This window comes from Mus caroli, chromosome 19 (genome assembly GCF_900094665.2).
Source record: "Mus caroli chromosome 19, CAROLI_EIJ_v1.1, whole genome shotgun sequence".
Classification (NCBI taxonomy): domain Eukaryota; kingdom Metazoa; phylum Chordata; class Mammalia; order Rodentia; family Muridae; genus Mus; species Mus caroli.
In genome coordinates, this window is record NC_034588.1 from 45,410,449 (window position 1) to 45,435,107 (window position 24,659).

General features: G+C 38.6%; 1 protein-coding gene across 1 annotated transcript in view; it reads left to right on the top strand.

The window, feature by feature from the left end:
• Positions 1 to 24,659, top strand: part of Sorcs3 (sortilin related VPS10 domain containing receptor 3) — a 593,715-nt gene that overhangs the window by 543,948 nt on the left and 25,108 nt on the right. Inside the window, exons 17-20 of the mRNA XM_021151815.2 lie at positions 3,547 to 3,660; positions 7,883 to 8,054; positions 10,774 to 10,960; positions 15,994 to 16,127. Of these exons, the coding sequence (XP_021007474.1) occupies positions 3,547 to 3,660; positions 7,883 to 8,054; positions 10,774 to 10,960; positions 15,994 to 16,127 (607 nt within the window). The remainder of the gene's footprint in view (positions 1 to 3,546; positions 3,661 to 7,882; positions 8,055 to 10,773; positions 10,961 to 15,993; positions 16,128 to 24,659) is intronic.

Here is a 24,659-nt window from a genome sequence, read left to right on the forward strand (position 1 = left end):
TCTCTGTCTCTGTCTCTGTCTCTCTCTCTCTCTCTCTCTCTCTCTCTCTCTCTCTCTCACACACACACACACACACACACACACACACACACTTTTCAATTCCTGAACTGTCCTCACCATTTCTCTTTCTCAGTCTGAGGCTTGTCCTTGAGGGGGTAGGGGTAGGTGTTAGACCATATGCATATGGTTGGAAATGTACAGATTTTTTTTTCCCTATACAGGTAGACATTCAACAGCTTTTATAATCAAGCACCACACAGGGGTAAATTATGAATCGAAGTGAACTGCCTGTGCGCATGCGGAATCTGACAGCATACTTCCCTGAGGCAAATCAGCCTTTCTGGTGTATTCTGTTCAGATCTCACAATTCATCTGCTCCCACCTTCTCTGAGGAAGCTGGAACACAGGCTGTTTGTTTGATTGTTTGTTTGATTGTTTAAGTCCTGCAGACTCATGGGCTGGGAGGAAGGCTGGCCAGTGTGAAAGAGTTTAATATGCATTTAGCAGAAATTAATGAATAAGTCCACAGCTTGGAGGCAGCCGGTTTCGGCAAGTGTTGTTAAATATTAATGAGGTGTTTTTGCTCTTTGGGGAAGAGGAGCGCGCTTGATGCACCTTTTTTTAATTACTGCCACGCTAACAGGTAGCAGAGCTGAACAGAATTGCTGAAGATGGCTACATTTCGCCAAGAACCTTGAAAACATTTCTAGCCTCCCCAAGGCTACTTAAGAGAAGCATCCTTCCTTCCCAGACTCCCAGTATTTTCTAGGGTCAGCAGGACTGGTCAACAGGTTCATCTTATAAAGGCATAGGGGGATTTTCGAGAAGTAGTATACACATACCACAGCCCAGTGTTTCCAGGCATAAATAAGGCTTGAAATTCAACATTCTGTGGTGTGCTGACAAATGTTTAACTCTTTGGGAACACACACTGAATGCTGTACATATTCCCACAGTGGCTGATTTCAGCATTATACTAATGAATGAAGAACTGAGCAGACATGGCCAGTAGCTCTGCTTTATATAGTATTCCTACTAAGCACACACATGGGTATAAAAGACCCTGAGAACATAAACAAAATAACAATATTCATATGTTACTTAGCATATGTTGCACATGTAAAACATATATACAATGTTATAATTATATGATGCTAAAATGCAATAAAGCAGTAGATTATGTTTTGTGTATTTACTGACTTTTAAATATAATTAATGTGAATGAAATGTCATATAATTTAAAGTTTAATAATGGCTTTAACAACCATTAATGACCATGCAAAATTCCCACAATTTTCAAAGTCAGATCTCATGGACTATTACAAGCTACACTAAGTCCAGAAGAATCATGAGCCAGGCGCTCTCTCCTCTTGGATCTGACACTCGCCAAAGGAGTCACCTGGCAGAAACGTCTCTTTCACTCCCCTTTCTCCCAACTTCACTGAACCATGGTTGTATCAAAGCTGCTCTTGATTCTGCCTTTCCATTGATTGGCAACCCTGCTCACATCCACTCCACTCATTGCTTGGGCATTTGGAGATTCTTTCTGCAGTCAACCCTCCAGTATCTTGGTCAAGGGGACTTTCCTCTTGCAGAAATAGACACAATTCAATGGGGAATTAGAAAGATTGCGTTTGAATGCACCTATGACATTATTTTACTCAATAGCACTTATGATAGATGATTCAATTGTTGAAAATCAGTGATATATATATATATATATATATATATATATATATATACACGTACATATATATATGAGTGTGTGTGTGTGTATATATATATATATATATATATATATATATATATATATATATCCATTTCAGATCCAACATGTGATAGTCCCCTAAATTGCATGCAGTAAACTAGCACTAGGCTCATATAACCTAGATATTAGGGAAGAATAAGGAAGNTATATATATATATATATATATATATATATATATATATATTGCCATTTCAGATCCAACATGTGATAGTCCCCTAAATTGCATGCAGTAAACTAGCACTAGGCTCATATAACCTAGATATTAGGGAAGAATAAGGAAGAAACCACAAAACAGAAAAAAAGAGTAGTGATCCATGCCCATTACATATCATACAAAAGAAAGAGAGAGAGAGAGAAAGGAAGGAAGAAAGAAAGGAAGGAAGAAAGAAAGAAAGAAAGAAAGAAAGAAAGAAAGAAAGAGAGAGAGAGAGAAAGGAAGGAAGAAAGAAAGAAAGAAAGAGAGAAAGGAAGGAAGAAAGAAAGAGAGGAAGGAAGGAAGGAAGGAAGGAAGGAAGGAAGGAAGGAAGGAAGGAAGGGGACTAAAGGGGTAGCTAGAAGTAGGCTAGGTTCCTATGTGGATAGTAAAGAACATGATGTCATTCATCAGTCAATACTTCTTTATGCTGCCTTAGGTTTGGTTGCAGTGTGAGATGTATCCTCAAAGGAATGAAGAAAAAATTGAGGGCAGACCTTGCCACATTTATCTGATGGGTCATAGCATACAGTGAACAATAAGCAAGTCATTGTTGCATTTGTATACCTGTCTTCCTTCCGTTCCTGTCCTGCATTCACTCAGATAGTTTCCCAGTGTTCTCAATGGACTTTCACAGACAGTTAGTTCATAGACTATGTAAGAAGAAAAATGAAATATATCAGTGTAGGGTAGAGAGTGATTTGCCTTCCCCCGTGCTTCCTTGATCCTCAGTGGGTTGATATGACACTGAGGCTGTGCTGTCTGGGTTTCAGGCATCCTCTTGATGTGGAATTTGGAAGCATGGACCAAGAGAGGGTGCTCTCTGTGAGCACCAGATCTGGCTGGTTCTAAGAATTTAATCTCCTCCACCCACTTTATTACTCTTATATTTTGACATTTACACATCTGAAAACCTTATAAAACACCAAGAAGGAGGGGTATGCTATTTGGCCTCGAGTGCTATGGCTGTGATCCTGTAGGAGCACAGAAAAGAACTCTGGTTTTGTTTTATATTTAAGGATGTATAGGCTATCTTAACAAAAGAAGTCTGAATTCCTGTGGGCATACATGTGAATACAAACACATACACACAAGTTTGAAAGCAGTTGAATTTAAAGTAAAAAATGAATATAAATTCTGTGAAATCAATTTTCAGACAGTACATATTGAACCACTACATAGAAATGTATCATGACCTTTAAAGACATCTTCCTGGTTGCCATTTACTTATTTAATTAATTTTGTGATTCAAAGTATGATTTTTGAATGTATAGTGCCCCCCCTGCCCCCAGCTCTCACCTCCAAGCCACTGTGCCCATCCTGTGTTTGAATTCATGTACTTTCTAGTCTGAATTTTTTTTTTCGATACTCTGATTTTTCTCTCTAGACTGAAATTCTAAATGATGAGACCATTTCTAAAAGCATACTGTTTTTATTAAGACAAGGGTATTTGCCTCACTGGGGTTAATTAAAACAATGAGTTATGACTTTGGGGAAGAAGTGGGACTTTTGTATATTTATGGATACCTTTGGGTGTTTTAACATTTCCTAACACATCATTCTACCATGTTTATCTTCTTGATAGTGACTATGGCTATGAGAGACATGGAGAGAGCCAGTGTGTCCCAGCTTTCTGGTACAACCCAGCTTCCCCTTCAAAGGACTGCAGCCTTGGTCAAAGCTACCTTAACAGCACTGGGTAAGCCCAATGCATGACGGAACTCCACTCGTTATTTTCCATTCACAACTCATGGTTGTCCATTCACAATGATGAAATGAAAGGAAGTGTATCTTTATTGAAAAGAATGAGCATTGATTGGATAAGTTTATATCAAGAGGCTTTTGAGGGAATCTGAGGAAATGTTTAGTCAAGGATAGACTGTTTAGAAACCATCAGAAGTAGTTATCAGCCAGAAATACCACTTACAAATGATCTCTAGAAAATTATAGTTGTTGTGTCTTTAAAACCTCCATTGCCTGCCTTCAATTGTAGTCTGTAGATATTATAGCGCTCCCTAATGGAAGATCAATGCATATTCTCAAACACTAACACTTGATGCACAAGCCCCATTCTAACCACTTCTGGAAGAGGATAAGGACACTCAGGACACTTTCAGTAATCGTCTTGTTGCCTGTTGTCTCTCATTGCCCATCTAGTTACCCTCAGACACTCCACAGAGGTTTTCTTGGAGATGGGTTGTTTCATCCTTTTTCTCTCTCTTTTTCTTTCTTTCTTTTTTTAAAAATTAATTGATTATTTTATTTACTTACATTTCAAATGTTGTCCCCCCCCTTTACAGTCTCCCCTCTACAAACCCAACATTTTGCTTCATACAGGAAATGCACCTCAGTGACAAAGACAGGCACTACCTCAGAGAAGTCATCGTTTTTAATAGTTGAGTTGTACTTCATTGTGTAAATTTATCAGACCTTCAAAGAAGGCCTAGTTCCAATACTTCTCAAACTATTCCACAAAATAGAAATGGAAGGAAGACTACCTAACTCACTCAATGAAGCCACAGTTACTCTGATACCTAAACCATACCAAGACCCAACAACAAAAAAAAAGAGAACTTCATGCCAATTTCGTTTATGAATATCAGTGCAAAAATACTCAACAAAATTCTCACGAACAGAATCCAAGAACACATCAAAACAATAATTTACCACGATCAAGTAGGCTTCATCCTAGGGATACGGGAATGGTTCAGTATATGGAAATCCATACATGTAATCTACTTCATAAACAAACTCAAGGGAAGAAATCACAGAATCATTCTTTTCTTTACTGCTTCTGTGACCCAGGAGAGACCTGGAGAGTGGACAGTTGGGACCATGACACCTTTCCCATGTTTTGATGTGTCTTCTGGTTACCTGAGTTTCTGTGAGTCAGCTTCTGATTTGGAACATCTAGCATGGAGCTAATTTCTTCATTTGTAACAATTTTCCCACACAGAGTGGAGAGGTTGCAGGTGTTCCAAAGATGCAAGACCGGAGTGCTCTGGCCTCCACTCTCATGTCTGCCTGAGTTTCTTCTGCTGCATTAGCCAAGGTGTCCAGATTCCTTTACTTTGACCCTGGATGGTTGCAGAGAGCAGTGGGCACTATCTAAATGTCTGCCATCTGCTAAGGAAACTTACACATGGATAGGTGTGCTGAGTAGTGTGAAATACTCTAAAACTATTGCTTTTTTAGGTAAATAGTTGATTGGGGGGGGTTATTCCTAGATGCTGGGCTGGGCATTTGAGTGATTTACTGTAGTGTTTTTGTAAGAAAATGTTTTAAAGATTTAAATAATTTAATGCAGATTGAACACTTTGAAGGTAAGGAGATGGACTTTCTTGTTCTTGTAGGAGAACAAGAAAACATAACAGTCGCATGGAAGCATCTGCAAAAGGCAGCTTCTACCTCCGCATCCTTTGGAAACAATTAGAAATTAATACTCTTAGGACATATCACTTAAGCACATGGCATCTGGAGCTAGATGCAATTTTAAGCAACATAGGTATGCAAAAAGGAAATAGCTAACTAAGTCAGAAAAGGATTTTAAAAAAATTATATTCACTTTTTTCTTTGAAAGATTTTTTTATAGGTATCTAAAAACAAAAATTTCCCAACTTTGACCAATATCATACATTACTAAGAGAGTTTTCTTGGTAGCCATATAAAAAAGGAAGTGGTTAACATAAAGTTTGCCTTATGATACAATAATTCTAAGATGCTAATCATGACCAAAACTATCTTATAAGTAGAAATAGCCCATAAAGATTATCATAGAATAATTTGATTTAATTAAATATGTGATAATCAAAAGGACTGCATTATATATATATATATATATATATATAATGCGTATAAGTATAATGTGTATAAGTATAATGTAATGTATATAACTAATTTGTCATATTAAACTAATTAATATGTGGAAATAATTGTAATATTGTACATTGTTTAAGGTGATAAAACATAACTATTGTCATTTCACTAATAGATATTAACTACATCTCAAGCCTTGATAGCCATGTGTGAAGATTGACTGCCATACTGGATAGCAATGATACGGACATATTTCAGTAGACAGTTGATAATGATGTATTATTAACTTCATTTGAGCCAGGTGCTATCTACAACATTTGATTTGCATCGCCATGTGATCTCAGAAGAAGCAATAGAGGCTGGGTGTGATCCAGTTGTGGGGCAGTGCTAAGAAAGAAAAGCCAGATATAATGGAGGACTGATGTCATCTAGACTTCCTTGGCTTTAGGTTTTTCAGGATAAGATACCATCGATCAACTGATTATTCAAGAGGGTGAAGGAAGACAAGACTTGATGGTGGTGATGGTGGTAGTGGTGGTCATACAGAGAGTGGTAATACTGGGATAATTTATGTGTTTTTCTTAGAACATCAATTTTAGTGATGATGCATAGATCACGGACTTTCTGGAAGTAATAACTATGCAGCAGGTCAAAGGTCAAGGCAAGCACTTGGGTCAGTGGCCAAGGCAATTGCTGGGACATTGCCACACATTCGATGCCATTACCATAGAAGTTGCCAGTGTTTTGTAGGGAGGTTTCCCAGGAAAACCCCTTTAGTAAGGTTGACTTAGTATAGCAGAGTTGAATAGGACTTAAAAACTGTGCTTCTAATGTGACATTTGTGTTGAGGAAATAATGCTTCAGAAAACAGAGAAAATATGTTATAAAATGGCCTAGTGACTCCAGGGTAAAAGTTATGATTTTGATTTTGATTTTCACTAGACATTCTATTAATGACACCCTGGCATGGAGAGAAGATAGGGAGAAACTTTCTGATTATGGGGAGTTAAAAGTTTGATGTTCTAACTGCTTCCTGGTACAGAGAAAGTTGGAGGCAGCCTTGGGGAAATAGACCAGACCCTTGCTGACAGACGGAGGTGTGCACTCGCTTGCTTTTCCTGCTTCTCTAGTCCAGTGCTTGCTTCCTCTGTTGTGTGTGAGTCAGACATTGATTTTTCTAGGCTGGTTTAGACACTGATCAGATCCCTGGTGCACTAGGTGGGATCAATACTAATGTTTAAGGAGCCAGCCTTTCTGAGATATGGGGATAGCAGCTCCGGAGCACTGTTTATCTTTGTGAGTAGCCGTAGTTTTTGAAACTTGCCTTTTATGAGTAACTATGAGAAGTGTTTTTGCTTGCTTATTTTCTCTTGCCCTCCCTCCTCCCTGCCTAACACACATGTGCACACACACACACACATATCCATACATACACATAAATATACACACACAAACATGCCCATACATATATACATACACACAAATAAACACACATACACACACATAAATACAGACATGCATATATGTGTGCAGATATACAATACACACACATACATATACACAGGTCTACATATATAAACACACCCATTCATGCTCATAAATGTACACACACATATTCAAGCATGCCCATACTCATATACATATAACATATATATATATATATATATATATATGTAAACACATATACACATATACATAAACACATGCACATATTATAAATGCAGACATACTTATACATGCACACACATACACATATATACAAACATACACACATACACATACATAAGCACACCCATGCATACACGTGAATACATACACCACACACTTACATATGCCCATACACATATACATACAAACATTTTATATCTATCTATCTATCTATCTATCTATCTATCTATCTATCTAGATATCTAGATATATATACATATATATATATATATATACACAAACACACATGCATAAACACATATACATGCATAAACACATGCATGCTTATACATATGTATGTGGACAGATACATGCACACACATACATATATACACACACACTACAGTCTACACCATTTTCAAAACTGTTTTTTTTTTTTTTTTGTCAAATCTCTTTAGGTACCGGAGGATTGTATCCAACAACTGCACAGATGGGCTAAGAGATAAGTATTCTGCTAAGACTCAGTTGTGTCCTGGAAAAGCTCCTCGGGGCCTCCATGTGGTGACCACTGACGGGCGCCTGGTGGCAGAACAGGGCCATAATGCAACCTTCATCATTCTAATGGAGGAGGTAGGTGACCACTTGGGTGTCTGCAGTCAGAACCACATGCTGGCAGTTCCTTGATCTCAGGAACAGAAGGAGACAGAAAGCTAACATTCTCACGAGCTGCCCAGTTATCACAGAGAAAAGAAGAGGAGGGGATAATACTCCAGTCATCTGTAAGGAAGACCCAGCCCACAGTGCCTGTGGAAGAGATTGCTAGCTTGTTCACTTGTTCTCCCTCCATTCTTCCCTCTTCTCTCTATCTCTTCCCCCTTCTATATCCTTTATATTTGACCTTGTATTAGGGCTTTGGCTCTGAGCTAGGGCCTTCGATTTTTTATTTATTTATTAATTAATTTATTTTATTTATTTTTTTTGAGACAGTCTCACCTTGTCTCTTTTGACACAGGAACTCTCTAGGCCCGACTCGAAGTCATAGTGCAGCCCACAGCCCACACTGCATTCGAACTTATATTCCACATCCTTGTACACCTTTAGGACTGGGATTATCACTTGAGCCATTAGGACCTACCTGGAAATAGTCTTAAGGCTTCTCTTTAGTTTCTGCTTTGGAAATATTTATTGCCATAAGGATACAACCTACAAACTCTGAGTGGTGGGGAGGACATTCAAATCACAGCCGTTGATTTTCAGAGCCTCTCTTGCTTTGTTCTAATTCTTCCCCTCATTAATTAGAAAAGCCCACACGTCTTTAAAGAGTCTTGAACCTATGTATGTGAGGACAGGGAAGATGACTGAAATATATTTTAAAGTTAACTTTATACAGAGCACAACTGCATGGGTGGCTTCTCCATCAGCAACCGGCTTCATTAACTCAACTCATTGCTTACTGTCTTTTGCAATTCAGGCAGTCAGACTGGAGTGCATGCTGTTGCTCTGCTCCACCTCTCTGCTTCTTGCCCCCTGTGTGATGTGTTCCTTCTGCCCAAACCAGGGACTTCCCTAGCACTCTTTGCTGGACTGGGAGAACTAGAAGGCTTGCCTGATTGACAATGCCCTCTAAATTTATATGCAAATTGCTCTGGGCTCTTGAGATCTTGAAAAGGGAGCAAAGCAAGCCAGGAGGTTTTTCTCACTAGTCTGAACACCTCAGAGTCTTTAAAGTCCAAACTGTAATTCGAAGAAAGGTGCAGGCTTCTTATCCTGACCTGGCAGATACCTCAGCCTTCTCTCACACTGATGCTTGAATTAGAGAGCTTTATGATTCACAGAGGAGGTCATTATCACATTTCCACTAGAGAGTTTTCAGGACCAGAGCTATAAAAACTTTCTCAAATGGATGTGAAGAGCCATGATCTTATCCACTTCGATTGCCTGCAGTTCATTTCCACTTTCATTTACATCTGTACACTCAAGGGTAGTTGACATCCTGAGAGGGTCAAGAGAGCATCCATCAGCATTTCATTCACATGTGCATTGCTGTGGCAGGAGAGGTGGACAGAGAGATGCTGTGCCGGTGCACAATTTTGAGGCACAATCTTCTGATTTGTATGTTAGTCGGGTGCTTTGTTTCCAAGAAAGATTGTTTGGGTCACAGATTCCGACAGTTCAGCCCATGGTCTGTTTGCCACCAATTCATAAATGGACATTATTTTTTAAACCTTCTTCATTCTGAACCTTTATTTTATGATCTGCTTTATACATCTGTCCAAAGTGTTGATGCAGTGTGGGGGTGTGTGATAAGCATGAGGCTTACCTTTGAGGGGCTAACTGTCAGCTTGAGGAAGTAGTGTATTCAGATGAGCCAACGCATATCATGTTAGAGGTAATATCAGAGGTGTGCTTGGACTCCTAAGGGCAGTGACATCTGTGGGGTGAATCGCTGTGAGAGGGAGCATGGCTTAAGCAGTTTTAGGAAATCCTAGGCGGGAACAGAAAAGTAATTTTAGATAGCATACAGTATTCATCTGTGGAATGGGAATAATGATCTACCTCCTATTGTTATTTTGAAGATAGTGTTTAATACATGCTGAGTGACTAATACAATTTTTAAATTTCATAAAAGATATCCAAAATTAAGAATAATGAAAATTATGATCTGGTAAGTAAAAGAATTAGTATTGAAAGGAGTCTATCTAGATGAAAAACTTGGTTCTTATTGCTGCTAGCCATGTGGCTTTAATGTAGTATTTTTGTGCACATTATTCTCCCACTTTAAAGGTATGGACAGTAACGTTTTTTATTACTATAAATAGAAAGTAAGGCTTTCTATTATTTATATAAATATAAATATAAACAAATTTATATAAATAGAAACAGTTTCTACTCTTATAAATATAAAGTCATACTTTCTATTTATACACACGTGTCCAGCAGAATGCATACGGCACTCAAATCCAAGCGTTCTACAATGTAAAGTTGGAGGGATTAACTGCTTGGCCTGCTGAAAGTATGTAACAATAAAGTAATAACTTTACTTTATTGCTGTAATTATCCTTCCACAGAAGAGTTAAGCCATGCTTATGAGGGGTCAGGTCTATGTGGTCTTCCCATTGGATCTTCTCTTCCTTATCACTATTGCCAGAGTCAAACCAAATCAAGCAGCCCCAAGGTTGGACCTGCAGGTTCCCAGCCCTTACCCATACCTCTTCATAGAAATTATCTTGTGGTAAAGAGACATCACTGGAAGGTTTCAGGGTAATTTTGACACTTTGAGAATGAGTATCAGATACAAGTCTATCAGAAGCTTATGAAGGGGACCAGACCCATTTCTGTTCCCTTGCAGGGTGACCTCCAAAGGACAAACATCCAGCTTGACTTTGGAGATGGGGTGGCTGTATCCTATGCCAACTTCAGCCCCATTGAGGATGGCATCAGGCATGTGTATAAGAGCGCGGGGATCTTCCAGGTGACAGCTTATGCGGAGAACAACCTTGGCTCGGACACAGCCTTCCTCTTCCTGCACGTGGTTTGTAAGTAGCAATAAGCGGCCTTCTCCCCGCAACACACACACACACATTTTTTTCCCAGTGGGTAACTCCATCTATCCAGACTTCACTTTCTACAATTCAGAGCTGAAGCCAAGTTAACTGTGATTCCTAAAATCATCTCCATCCAAATGCAGAAATGCATGCTGAATTATAATTCAATTTCACCATGTGGAAATAGATGACTTATTTTAAAGGTATAGGTAATATTACCAAAGCTCTTCCCTTTGTAACTCCATTCTGAAAGGTTGGTGCCTGTAAGTGTGCACATGCACACTTGGGTGTAGATAAAATGCCTTTTTTCCTTTGCTTTAGAGATTACTGAAAAATAAATAAAAATGGAAGCCATCTAGTTGATAGTCCTAGGTTCATTCTTGAGTAAAGAAATGCATAAATTGAACTAAACATTTGGTTCGGTTAGAAGAGCCCAAGGAAGATTTAAAAAGCACATGTTTCCGTTGCTTTCAAGAATTGTATCTGTTTTTACAAGAAATCTTCATATATCCAAGGTTATTTCAAATTCATGATATTATAAATAACAATTTTGGGGTGTGCTCTAGTCAGTTTCAATGATACTGGCTGCTGCTTAGCAGGAAGGGCCTCTAAGATCCCAGGCTGTTTTGTTAGTGCTGGATGCTTTTTGTGTTTCACCCATCCTGAGATTTGAATCATGTTAACTGAAACATAAATACTACTGCTTCTGGATGATGGGCTAAGGGGGTGTTGATGTGGGCAGACACTGACTCAACACACCTCGTCAGCAAAATCGATGGGTTTCAAGATGTCTATGGTTTTGATTTAAGCAGACGCTTTTCCCTAATACACGAGGAAAGTATTTCAAGATCCAAAGGATTCTTAAAACTACAAGTTGTACCAAACCCTGAGTAAGCCACTTGCTCTCTAATGCTAATTTGAAAATTTGAGTATTATATATTGTAAAAAATAATTATATATTATATATCATATGGGTGGATACACACACACACACACATATATATGTGTGTGTATATATATATATATGTATGTATATATATATATATACATACACACACACACACACACATCACAGATAAACTGAAAGAGTGCATGACTCATGTCATGGTTAGGTCAGCCACAGCCCAGCACATAATCATAATAATCAGCCCAGTGTGCTTTTGAAAACTTATGATTTTTGTTTACTTTTAGATTTTTCCACTTAAGAATTTCAGTCTATAACTGGCTATGAGTAACTGAAATTTTACCAAGTGAAAATGGATCAGCAGGGACTGCTGTGTACCCCATAATGTTTTTCTAGTAATATGTCACACAAAATGAAAATTACATGTTATGAAAGAGTTGAGGTGAATAAGCAAAACTCCATTCCTGCTAATCACCTAGTGACTGTGTGAAACCTTGCATGTAAGTGGCAGTGGCACCTTCATTCTTAAGGAGCTCCTGGGAAACGGCGAGCTAGTTTGTCTTCTATCAAAGAGAACATATACTAAAAAAGGCATAGGGAGGACCTGTACTATAGATAAACGATGTCTTTACCATGCCAATCTGTAACACGAAACCTCCAGATTAACTCCAGTTTTAAAATGGCTTAAGTCTGAGCACTGCCTGGCCTCATGGGGTTCTGGTACCAATAAAAATGAACTATGCAGGAAGCACCCAACCACTCACTAAGTCATTCAGGAAATATTTATAGAGTTCTTAATGTGTGCAAGGGAATCTACCAGGCACTTAGAGAATCATCAATGCAAGTGCGATCCTGCCCTTGTATTATTTTTATCCTATTGAAAAAGGAGAGCTACTCTAAGAGATGAGTCACAGACAGACAGAGTGATGAGCATCCATGCAGAGCCACTACAGTCACTGCCAGCAACACTGGATTAGGATCCCATATGAGCAGTAGGGGGCTTATTCATGGACCTGGGCTTTGAAGTGCTCAGACTCTGATAATAACCCTTTTGAATATCTAATATTTTCCAATGTCCTTAGCCCTTACAAAAATTAAACTTATCTCTTAGAATAAATACAAGGAAGCTATGGGAATCAAACTAGATGATATATATATATATATATATATATATATATATATATATAAATCCAAGACCACTCCTAGGTATGGTAAGTCACTAGGACGACGCATTGAGGTTAACACATGACTTCATCCTTGGCTATTGTTTCTTCCAGAGAAGATATCCAAAGCAAACCCAGCAAATGAAAAGGCTTGAGTTAGAGAGGTGAGTCGGTCAGCAAGGTGTCTGCTGGGCAGACATTGGGACCTGAGTCTGGATTCCCAGAACCCTTATAATGCCTGTGGCTATAGTATACATCTGTAATCTTAGCCCTGAGGGGAGGGTGCACATGGAGACTGGGAGATCTGGGAAACTGTTTGGCAAGTCTGCCTAGCCAAGTCAGTGAGTGACAGGTCCAGGGAGGAATCCTGTCTCAAAGAGAAAAAAAAAAAAATCAAAGACCACACCTGATGTCAAAACTCTAGGTCTCATTCGCAAATGCACACATAACTTCATGTCACATGCATAGACATACAAACACATACATAAAACAACAAACACACACATGCACATGCATGTGCACACACACACACACACATTAGAGAGAGGGTGGGGGAATTGAGCAGGGATGGGTTTATACCTTCTACTCTGACTTTTGTGCACGGACGAGGAAATGTTCCTTGAAACTTTTATTGTGCTCATAATTCCCTACAAATCAATCATGGCTGCATTTACCGGACAGTTAGTACAGTGGAAACTGCTCTTGGCCTCACCTTGGGCCATTAACTAACAAAAGTAGTTGTTAACCACCCATAATAACCAATTTCACACAGATTATTGGGCTTCTACCAAAAGAGTTGCCATGTGACAGGAAGGATTTTAGAGTTTGCCATGTTCCGTCTGATTCACTCAGCTCTCTTCTCATTGTTCTATCATCTATCCCAGTTTTCAAGCTTGGAACTGGCTCAAGGTCTTTGTACTAAAATCAGCTCATAGGTATTGTTTGTTGAAATTAGTTTTATCCAAACGTGATTGGCCTGAAACTGGAATAAACATGACCACATTAGCCAATTCTCATAAATGCCATCCATTTTATGTCTGGCATAATCTTAGGAAGAGGGAAGTTTTGTTGCCTTGGGTGTCAGAGAAACCTCCGAGACCTGCAAGTGACAGGGAGTGGGAAAGGCTTTCCAGGATTATAGTCATGTAGTTTGGCTAAACTGTGAAATGCCTAAGGTTCCCATGAGGCAGCTTAGCAAAGGTGATTCCTTCCATCTGGGGAGTGGAGTACAAATGGGACCAGTGGCTTCCAGCTCGAAAGAACCATCTTCCCAGTGGAGGAAGAATGGGAGACCTGGACCCAGGCGTGAGACTCTGCAGGGTTGATAGAGACAACCACACTTCTCCTAGCATTCCTGGGCTAGCCCCTTTCTAGTGTGCTCTCCCTGACCAGAGGAACAAAAATCATTGGGAGACTTTCATTAACTTAACCCTTGAATATGAGTGAATAAAGCGCTGAAGAGCTTGTCAATGTTTTCTTGAACCTTGCACTTTGGGGGCTGACATCAGGCTGAACATATAAAAGTAATACAGATTTGCTCATTTAAAATAATTAAAGTGCCAGCCAAGTGTATATAGGAAGTGCCAAGGTTGAAAGTATGCTCTGGTAAAGAAAGAATCATGAGTTGCCATATGTCTGGCATCGGAGCAGAGAGCTGGAGGCAAAAAAGTATTTTTTCAAACTATAGATGAATGGATGTTTCCAAGTTTTTTCTTCATTAAATTTTTTAACTGACAGGAATCATATGTTAATCATGTACAGCATGACATTTTAAAACTACATGCCTAAATTGTGTGATTGCTCGACCAGGCTGATTATCATACATATTACATCACAAACTTACTTTTTTTTTAATGGTGAGAACACTTTAAGTCTGTTTTGTCAAATGCAGTACAAGTAATTAACGGTGATTGACATCATAGTGTATTAGACCTCTTGAGTGTATTCTTCTTCTTAACCTTACTGAAATTCCAAGTCCTTTGACCAATGTCTATCGCCCCAACCTCTGCCATCCTCTGGCAACCAATATTCTATTACTTGCTTTTGTGAGCTCAAGATTTTAGGTTCCACATGTGTGTGAGATTCTGTGATATCTATCTCTCTGCTTAGCTCAACTCTCATAAGAAACTGTCATCTGGGCCCATACATGTCACAAACAAAAGGAAGGGAATCTCTGAAAGTTTTACAAACTAACAGAATCTTCCAGGTGTGAAATTCATACACAAATGATTCTCTGCCAGCGTTTTCTTCCGGTTTTATTTTGGATGAAGTAAAGAGTCTCATGGCTACCTAGGTTGTGTTTATGGTTATTCCTTTAGTGGGTGGTGCAGCTTAGAGTGCAATGATGTTTACACATTTTCTGAAAAAAGGGGAAAAGCCATCTTACAAACATTTGGAACCCAATGTTTAGGCAGCTATGTTCTCCCCTCTTTGTCAAGTGGCCTTGCAAAGTCTCTGAATGGCACTCACTATGTCCTCCTGATGATGAGGCACAATGGCCCATTGTTAAAGGGTTGGAAACCAATTAGCAACAGAAGATAATGGAAGAACCTTCCATATATTTCACTGACCACAAGTCACAAATGGGCTAATTCTCAGAAATAAAACAGATTGCTGCTTATTGTCCTAGCTAAAGGCTACGGGTCTAGTAAAGTCACTTTGTCCTTGGCCTGGAGGTTCCTAAGTCTTCCTGGTAGGTGGGCTGCCAGATGGAAATTCAGTTCACCTGTCACTGAGAAGTCAGAAACTTGAATTTCCCATTACACTTTCTGCTACAATTGAAGAACACACACACACACACACACACACACATACTGCCCAGCATTTTAGCACTTGTGATTTTTTGTTTTGTTTTTTACAGGCATGATAATGAAGATGGAGATGAAAAGTCGAAGCTGTGGAAAAGTTGATGATTTGTTCCAGGAACATAAACACTGTCTTCCCTCCTGTCCCTTTAGGTCCAGTGGAACACGTTCACCTTCGGGTTCCATTCGTCGCCATACGGAATAAGGACGTCAACATCAGTGCAGTTGTGTGGCCCAGTCAGCTAGGGACCCTCACCTACTTCTGGTGGTTCGGAAATAGCACAAAGGTTTGGCTCTTTCTCTTCAACATCAAATTTGATCTAAATTCCTATGCTCTGGCTTCTAAATTAATTTGAAGGAACTGGGCATGCAATTCTAGTATATAATGAAGCTAAGAGCACAGAGATGTGAATGATAACACCTGCTTCCCAAAGTCAATTCCTTACCTCAGTGGAGAAATTTAAATAAATTTTTAGAAAGAAAGAAAGAGCACCCAGGGAAAGAGTCCATATTTGCAGGCTCTTTTTCTTCTATTTAAAAAATAATCTCTAAGTGTCATTGATTCCATTTTGCTCCTATTGGCATTTCTACCAATGTGCTGTGCAGCAAGGACATTACTTGACCTCTCTGAAATAGAATTCACATTGGTTAAACATGAGCTGAGTACCTAGATGTAAGGGTGGGGAATAAAGTTAGATGACATGTAGAATCCCCATCCACACCTGCCTGGTGTTCTGCAGACACTAGTTTTCTTAGGGAAGGTGATGAGGCTGTTGTGCCTTAGCATCAGAAACTAGAAGCATCTGTTACCGGATCTCTTAAAGTAACTCTTACTCCCAGAACCTGCCTATGATGCCCATGTTCACAGTTGAGACTCTGAAAAATTAGGCCGAACGGTCATCAATTGCATTAATGTTCTCCCTTATTGCTTTTTAAAAATCAACATTAAAATAAAAAAAACATTTTATTTATTTATTTATTTATTTATTTATTTATTTATTTATTTATTTAGGTGCATACCACAGTGCATTGTGTAGAGTTCAGGGGACAATTTGCAGGGATGATCGCTTTCCTCTTTCCACCTACCATATGGATTCCAGCAAATAAAGTCAGTCAGTTGTCAGGCAGCAAGCCCCTCCTTCTGCTGGGCCATCTTGTAGGCCCTAAATTCAACTTTTCATTGAGGTTTGCTGTTCGGCCGGCCAGCGGCTCACATGTCTGGGTTCTAGCCTGGGAGGCATCCTGGAATCTGGAAGAGAAGAGGGAGCTAGGCGGCATGAGAGAGAATGGAACCAAGACAACTAGTCTGCTCAAGGTTCAATTTTACTCTTCCCAGACCCTGGGTTATGAAGAAGGGGAAGGGGCCCATTCCCGCCAAATCATCCTTGGAGTCCAGTTTCAGGTGACCAAGTGATAGCTCAGGAACAGCTAGGCAGCAGGCAGTAGCGGTGGGAGTGGCAGAATGATAGGGTGGCAGGCTCCACCCCACATACTCTTTTCCTGCTAACAGTAAAACCTGTTCAGCCAGGTTTCAGGTGAGGGGGGAAGGTTACAGTTTGCATTTCAGGTTTGCAGAAAAAAATCAGAGGGACGTGCAGAGATTTCTCATGTGTTCTTTGCTCTCACCTTCCTTCCTGTACAATCTTTCTCTTGACGCATATAATGCATTTGCTATTCTTGCTGTCCTTTATAAGAAGGTCAGTATCACTCAGGACACAGAGTTTATATTAGGGGTCTCCCTTGGATTTGAACAATGTATGAAACAAAATAGTTATGTTTCTCCACAATCTGTGATTTACTTATTCATCTTTCCCTCCTTCTCAATGCCCACCACTGGTGTCTCCAGTTTTTTCATTTAACCTCATACAGTTAGACTCTTTAGCATCCAGACTTGGTAGGCTTTGTTTGCAGGTTGGATTATTTTTCAGTTAAGACTATCTATTCAAATGGTCTCTATGTAGTTTCACCACCTGATAGCTCACTCCGTTTTTAAAAGATTTTTAAAAAAAGTTTATGTGTATAAGTGTTTACCAGGATCTATCTATGTGTATTCAGTGAATGCCTCATGACCATGGAAACCAGAAGACAGCATCAGACTTCCATGGAAGTGGAGTTACCTGTCTTTGTAAGCTGATGTGTGGATGCTGGTAATTGAAACTGGGTCTTTGGAAAGATCATAAAATGCCCTTCATCACTAAGCCGTCTCTCCAGCCACTGCAACTTTGCATTCCCACCAGCAGTGAAGTACAACTTCTCTTACGTTTTTTTATCTTCGCAGCATTTGGTGGCGTTATGTTCTGGATTTTGGTCATTGTACCAGGACTGTGGTGGTATCTCATTTGAATGTGCATTTCCCATGTGACGTGGAGAATATGGTTACTGGCTAGTTTTATATTATGTTTGATGAGGGATCCAGATGTTTTTCCCTGTTCTAAAAACCAGGTGCTTGCTTCTTCCTGTTTATTGTTTCTGAGATATTTATATATTCTAAATAACAGTTCCTATACCTTCTGCAGATATACCCACCCAGTCTATTTCACCCTTCCTTCTCTTGACAGTGTCTCTTTCAAATTGAAATTTAGCAAAGCCCAACTGATCAATTGTTGAGTGCTTTGTGACTTTAATGTTTAACTTCAATGCTACTGGCATACACAAGGCCATCTGAGTTCTACCTTACACGATATTCTAGGTTTTTTTTTTAAATCCTTTATATTTTACATCTATGCTTATAATCCATTTTAGTTCATCTTTGAGGAGTAAGGCCTGTGGCTGGATTAGTTTTCTTGAACATGCAGTTTTCGCAATCTTCCAATTTGATCTTTGGAAAGGTCTGTCTTTGCTGTGCTTTGGTACTCTTGCTTCTTTGGCAAAGACCACATGTAACTCTAACTCTCTGGTCCTTCTCATTGATCTTGGGTTTTTCTTTACCCTTACCATGCCATCTTGATTGCTGTAAGTTCATTGTAAAATTGAAGCTGAGCACAGCTTCTTTCATATAAATATTACATTGTACTGTATGTGTATTCTTTTATTTTCTATATAAAGTTAGAATGAGATAGCTGAGAACTAAAAATTAACCTGTCAGAGTATTATATTGGTTTTGTTACACATCAATAAGTCAACTTGGTAAGATCTAAAACATCAACCCTATTGGGTCTTCCTATCCATGGACATGGTTCCTCTCTGTCTTCATTTACTTAGGCTTATATTTCTTTCTTTCAACAGAATTTAGTTTTATACAGAGCTTGCAGATATTTTATCAGAGTTACGGCTAAGTCCGATATTTTATTTTTAATAGTAATGATACAGATGACATTGTTTTTAAATTTAGATGTAACCTGTGCATGACTGGTATCTAACGAAATGACAGGCTTACATATATTCACTCTGAATCTTGAAACATATGTATCGTAAGAAAGTCTGTTTTATTGTTTTAAGATACATTCTTCTTTCATACAATACATTCCACCACAGTCTCCTCTCCCTCCACTTCCCCCAGTTCCTACACACACACATATCCATCTCACCCAGATCCATTCCTCCTGTTTTCCTTCAGAAAGACCATGCCTCCCGGGGATATGAACCAAACATGAAATTTAAAAAGGGGACTTTTGGGATAGCTTTGGAAATGTAAATGAAGAAAATACCTAATTATAAAAAAAAAAAAGAAAAAAAGATGCAACAATGACTAGGAACAAACTGTCATATAAGGCCGAAATGAGGCAACTCAGTAGGTGGAAAAGGGTCCCAAGAGCAGATGAAAGAGTCTGAGACACCCGCACACTCACTCTTAGGAGTGCCACAAAGCCTCTAAGCTAACAACCCTAACTATGAACTTACCTGACAGGGGAGACAACATGATCAGGAGAACGTTAAGAATCCTCACAATTCCTTCTTTAAATATTTGGGAGAATTTACTAGTAAACCTTCAGGAATTTGTGTCTTCTGTTTTCCAAGGTCATTGGTGCTTCACTTTCTTCCAAGGTACAAAAATCCAAAGGACTCTGCATTTTAAGTATCTGCTTGTGTGAGTTTGGCGACTTTTGTCTTTCAAAGACTGTTGCCTTTGTTAAGTTTGCAGAGATAGAAATGTTCATCTGGTCAGTTCACTGTCCTTTTGCTAGCCATGAGGTCTGTAGTGGGTTCTTCTTACTCGTCTGGAACATTTACAACTTGAGCATGCTTTCTGTTTTTTTTTCTTAACCTGGTTTTCTCTAAGAGCCTGCTTTTACTTCTTTTGGCCTTCCTTATTGACTTCCTGTTTCCTGTTTTCTATTGTTTTGTTTTTCTTTCTAATCATATAATTTCTTCTCTCTGGCTACTTTGGCATCAGGTTATTCTTAGTTCTGTAGTGTTCTAGGTAGAAGTGTAGATAGCTGGTTTTAGGGCTTCTTTTCTGACTAGTACATTCAGTGTTAGCAGCGTTGTCCCAGGCCCTGCTTTTGATGAACCCTACAAATTATGATAAGTAATATTTTCCTATTTGTTTAATTTACAGCTAGTTTCTTTTCAGATTTCTCTTTGTCTCCCATTCATTTTAGAAGTATTTTGTTTAATGCCCAGTATTTGGAGATTTTCTAGTTATCTTTTAGTTGCTGGTTTATAACTTGATCAGATTATGGTCTAAAAGCAGGATGGTATGATATCTAGTCTTTCCAATTTGTTTAAGAATGTCTAATGGTCCAGAATATTCTTTTCCTTGGTAAAAGTTCTATGTGGGATTGAACATAATTGATATTCTGCTGTAATTTTAGTTATCTCTATATATGCAATAATATAAAGTTGATCGGGTTCTTGAGTTCATGAATGCCCCTGCTGATCATCCCTCTTCTCTAGCATATCACATGTACTTTTAAAAAGCTTTATCCATGAGTCATGTGTGTACCTAATACTAATTAGATACTCATAGATGCTCCCCCTGCCTCTTCTGTCACAATCGTCACTCAACACATTTCAGCATATGGAATCAAATGCATAGTTACTGTTACTGTTTTGAAGACAACGTTCCTTGTTATGTTAACAATGAAAAGAAAAAACAAAATATCTTCATTTTTCTGTGAATGCCCTATATGTTTTTCAGAGTTTCTTACCACATTATTTTCTGTCTTTTAAAATGACTTAACGATACTTGCAGAGCTCATTTGCTGATAAGAAAGGCCCCTTGGGTTTGAGAAAGTTCTTTTTCTCCTTCACTTTTACAGGATAATTATCCAGGGTGCAAAGTTAGAAGTATATTTTTTTTTCTCTTAGGAAACTTTGCTGCTTTTTTTTTTCTGAAGTCATTAATTATGTCATAACACATTCTTTGTAACCGTATAGTCTTGGAGATGTTTTGGAACTATGTCTTACCACTTTTGTTGTTTCTATCATGTTATTTTTCTTTATGTATCTCTTCTTCTAGGATCTGTAGATTGAGACTTCCATGCCTGAGTGCTGGGTCTTCAGTATTGATGTGATTTAGGGAGCACCGACCTTTGAGGAGCTGTAGGTTTTTTCTGAAAACAATGTAGTTGAGACACAGCATTTATTTCTTCCCAGAATTCCTTGCATGCTTTACTCTTTCTTTTTCTGGTATCTCTGGTATCATATTACAAACACACACACACACACACACACACACACACACACACACACACACACACATCCATACCTTGTGTACTTAGTTCCATTCTTGGATTGTTTTGTTCTGTTTTTATTTATTTTATCTTTTCAGTCTTCATTATACTTTGCTCTCTTTATTTTTTATTGTGGGAGTTTCAGCTGCTTTGCCTAGGTTTTAGAGATTCCTTTCTCACAGGTGTTCTCTTACTACCAAATCCATCTAAAGACAGTGTTATTACCATTAGCTTCTTCTTCTTCTTTTCTTTTCCTTTTTCTCCTCTTCTCTTCTCTTCTCTTCTCTTCTCTTCTCTTCTCTTCTCTTCTCTTCTCTTCTCTTCTCTTCTCTTCTCTTCTCTTCGATTTCAATCTCCCCATTTGTATTGTACTTCATTTCAGCAGATATTTTGTTATACTTGGAGGTGAGGTTCTGAGTATGAATTCTGTGTGTAGTGTGATCATGTCCGGGTGTAAGAGGGGAGTTGCTTTATCATCAAACCTCATCTGTTTTCGGGATCCTATGATCTTGCATTGTGTACTTCCTAGGTGTTTCACAGTACACACACACACACACACACACACACACACACACACACAGAGAGAGAGAGAGAGAGAGAGAGAGAGATTAGGTCAGGTTTGTATTGAGATAGTATCTCTTTTTCCTATGGTTGTTAGACTAAGATAAAACCCCTGCAAGTTAGGCTCTGATTTAAAGTTTCTTCTAGGAAAAGATTTTTTTAAGCCACAGCGCACTGATGTACTTATAAATGATCCCTTATCCCCTCTCACTGAAAGAAGCACAAAGACACAGTTCTCCAGTATTTATGAGAGAACCTGGTCAGCTCCTGGCTATAAAATTTTCCAAGCCATGAAGGCTCCTATGACTCACTGGGTCCTCCCTGTGGTTTTCACTCTCTGACTTTGTTTATTTTAAAAATACATTGTGTAGTTGGTGTTGCTTATCTTGGCAAAGGTATTAATTTAAAATAATATAAGAAATGTACCAAATTATAATGGTGTAGTTATACATTAGGAATGATGATGTGGAATCTACCTTTGTCCTCATTCTGGAAGGTTAAGGTTAGGAGATGCCCTACTCCTGATCTTGTGGAGGATGACAGCATGATGCAATAGAGGGTGCATGGACACGGGATTGGGAATCATGAGTTAGGTTACTAGAGTGGCTATGTCTTAGATAATCCTGAATATTTGAGCTTGATCAAGTTGTTTGTCCTGAGATGTTATTCACTCACTCTCTCATCTTGCCTGTTGTATAAAGTAAGATAACTACGTATTTAAATGTCACATACTATATGGTCAGCAACTGTATGCATTGTAGCACATAACTGAAAATGCTCTCTTAGATGGGATAGTGGAAGATGGAGAAAGGTTCATGAACCAAGGGGGATCTCAGTTTGTAGTATTGCTGCCCAGTGGCTTTAATTTAACTTCTTAGTAGAGGTGACTAATGCTTCTGCATTTTGTTTTGTTTTGTTTTGTTTTGTTTGTTAACTAGGGAAACAAATAAGTTTATACTCGGTGCAGTAGAAAAGTGGCTCAGTGTACAACCAGCATCCCAATTTGAAACACTTGATTAGTTGCGGAAACGGACCTCAGACTCAGGCCTCCTAAATCAATGCAGCGCAGGTCATCCCTCAGCGTGAGAAGGCTGTGTTACTGGGAATGGTTCTCCCCTTGGTGTTACTGAGCAGTCATTTTTCTTTAAAAATCATGAGATATCCACAGAAGAGGAATGGCAAAGTCATTGCAGGAAAGGTTTATTTTCTCCCCTGAGAAAGTGAGAGGTCAGTTTGTGTTTGGAGAATTATTTTCTGTTAATATACATTTGCTTTATCATCTTTACTGAGAACCCACTCTCTGTAATGAGGCCAGTTATTGGATGGGGCTCAACACAGAGATTAACTTGGCAGCCAACAGGACGCTGAAGTTGCAAATGTAATCTGTCTCTGTAGTGGCTTATTTCTTTTGAGGGCTGATTCTAAAATATGAAGCACCTAATAATGGCCTATGTGTATTTGATTTAAAGTAACAAATGAATGGAAAAAAGATTGAACATTTTAGTTTTCATTTCCCTTATAATTATATGTTACCTTGAATTATAGAGTCTGGAGCAAAGAAACTAATACTTAACATGTGACCATCTTGGAGTTATACACTGAAATCTCTCTTCCTCATATAGATGTTATGACATATTATGGGATTTTAAAGTGCAGACTGGCAACTTCGTTTTATTTTTTTAATTGATTACTAGAAGTATTTCTTTGGTTATAAAGAGTTCCCATCTACAAGCTAAGGAATGGAGTGTAACTAACATACAAGTACCCAAGAAAGAAAGGGCTTATGAGTTAATATCCATTCCCAAAGAACAGAGCTCACAATGCCTAAGACTGAAAAGTATAAAAATAGCTTTAGAAGATGACAAACCTGGGTTAAAATACAGATATAGTTTTCTCTGTTCTAGTCCTTTTGTCAAAACACTTAACTTTCACTGAGTGGTATTAACTGTTGAACCTAAGTACTAACAGTAGTAACTACAATTGACCATTGCCGTGAGCATCAGCTAAAAAATGCTCATGAATCATGGAAAACATGACAAGGCATTGGGGAACATCAGATGTTGTTTGACATAGAGGGATAAAAGTCTGATATAATTCTGCAGGTCATGTGGGTGTTTACAAAAAGCAGTTACTTCCTGCATTTGAAAGAGACACATTTTCAGTATTTTTGTGTTATCACCACTATAGAAACACAGCAGCGAGAAAGGGGGCCACATAGCCCCATGGTTTATCAAATGACCACATTTGATTGACAAAGGAATGAGTGTCTTTGAGTGTGGGTAAGTGTGGTCACCTTCAGAGCTGTTTGGTTTCCTTTGCATGGCAAACTGTTCTTTTAAATGAACTAGCCCTAATTTTAACTAGTTATTTCTAGTATTTGCTGTATTTTCTCAATCCATTATTTTATTTAATCATCAGAATAGCTTTATTTATTTAATAAAGAGGATACTTAGACTGGTAACCTCAGAAGGTAGTGTGGTGTGTGTGTGTGTGTGTGTGTGTGTGTGTGTCTGTCTGTCTGTCTGTCTACTACATGAGATAGAAAAGTTCACTCAAGTGGTTGAATTAAATAAAAATATTGACATAAATGAACTGATTTTCTATCTCTATAGCCAGGCCTTATCTTGATGCTATTAATACCAG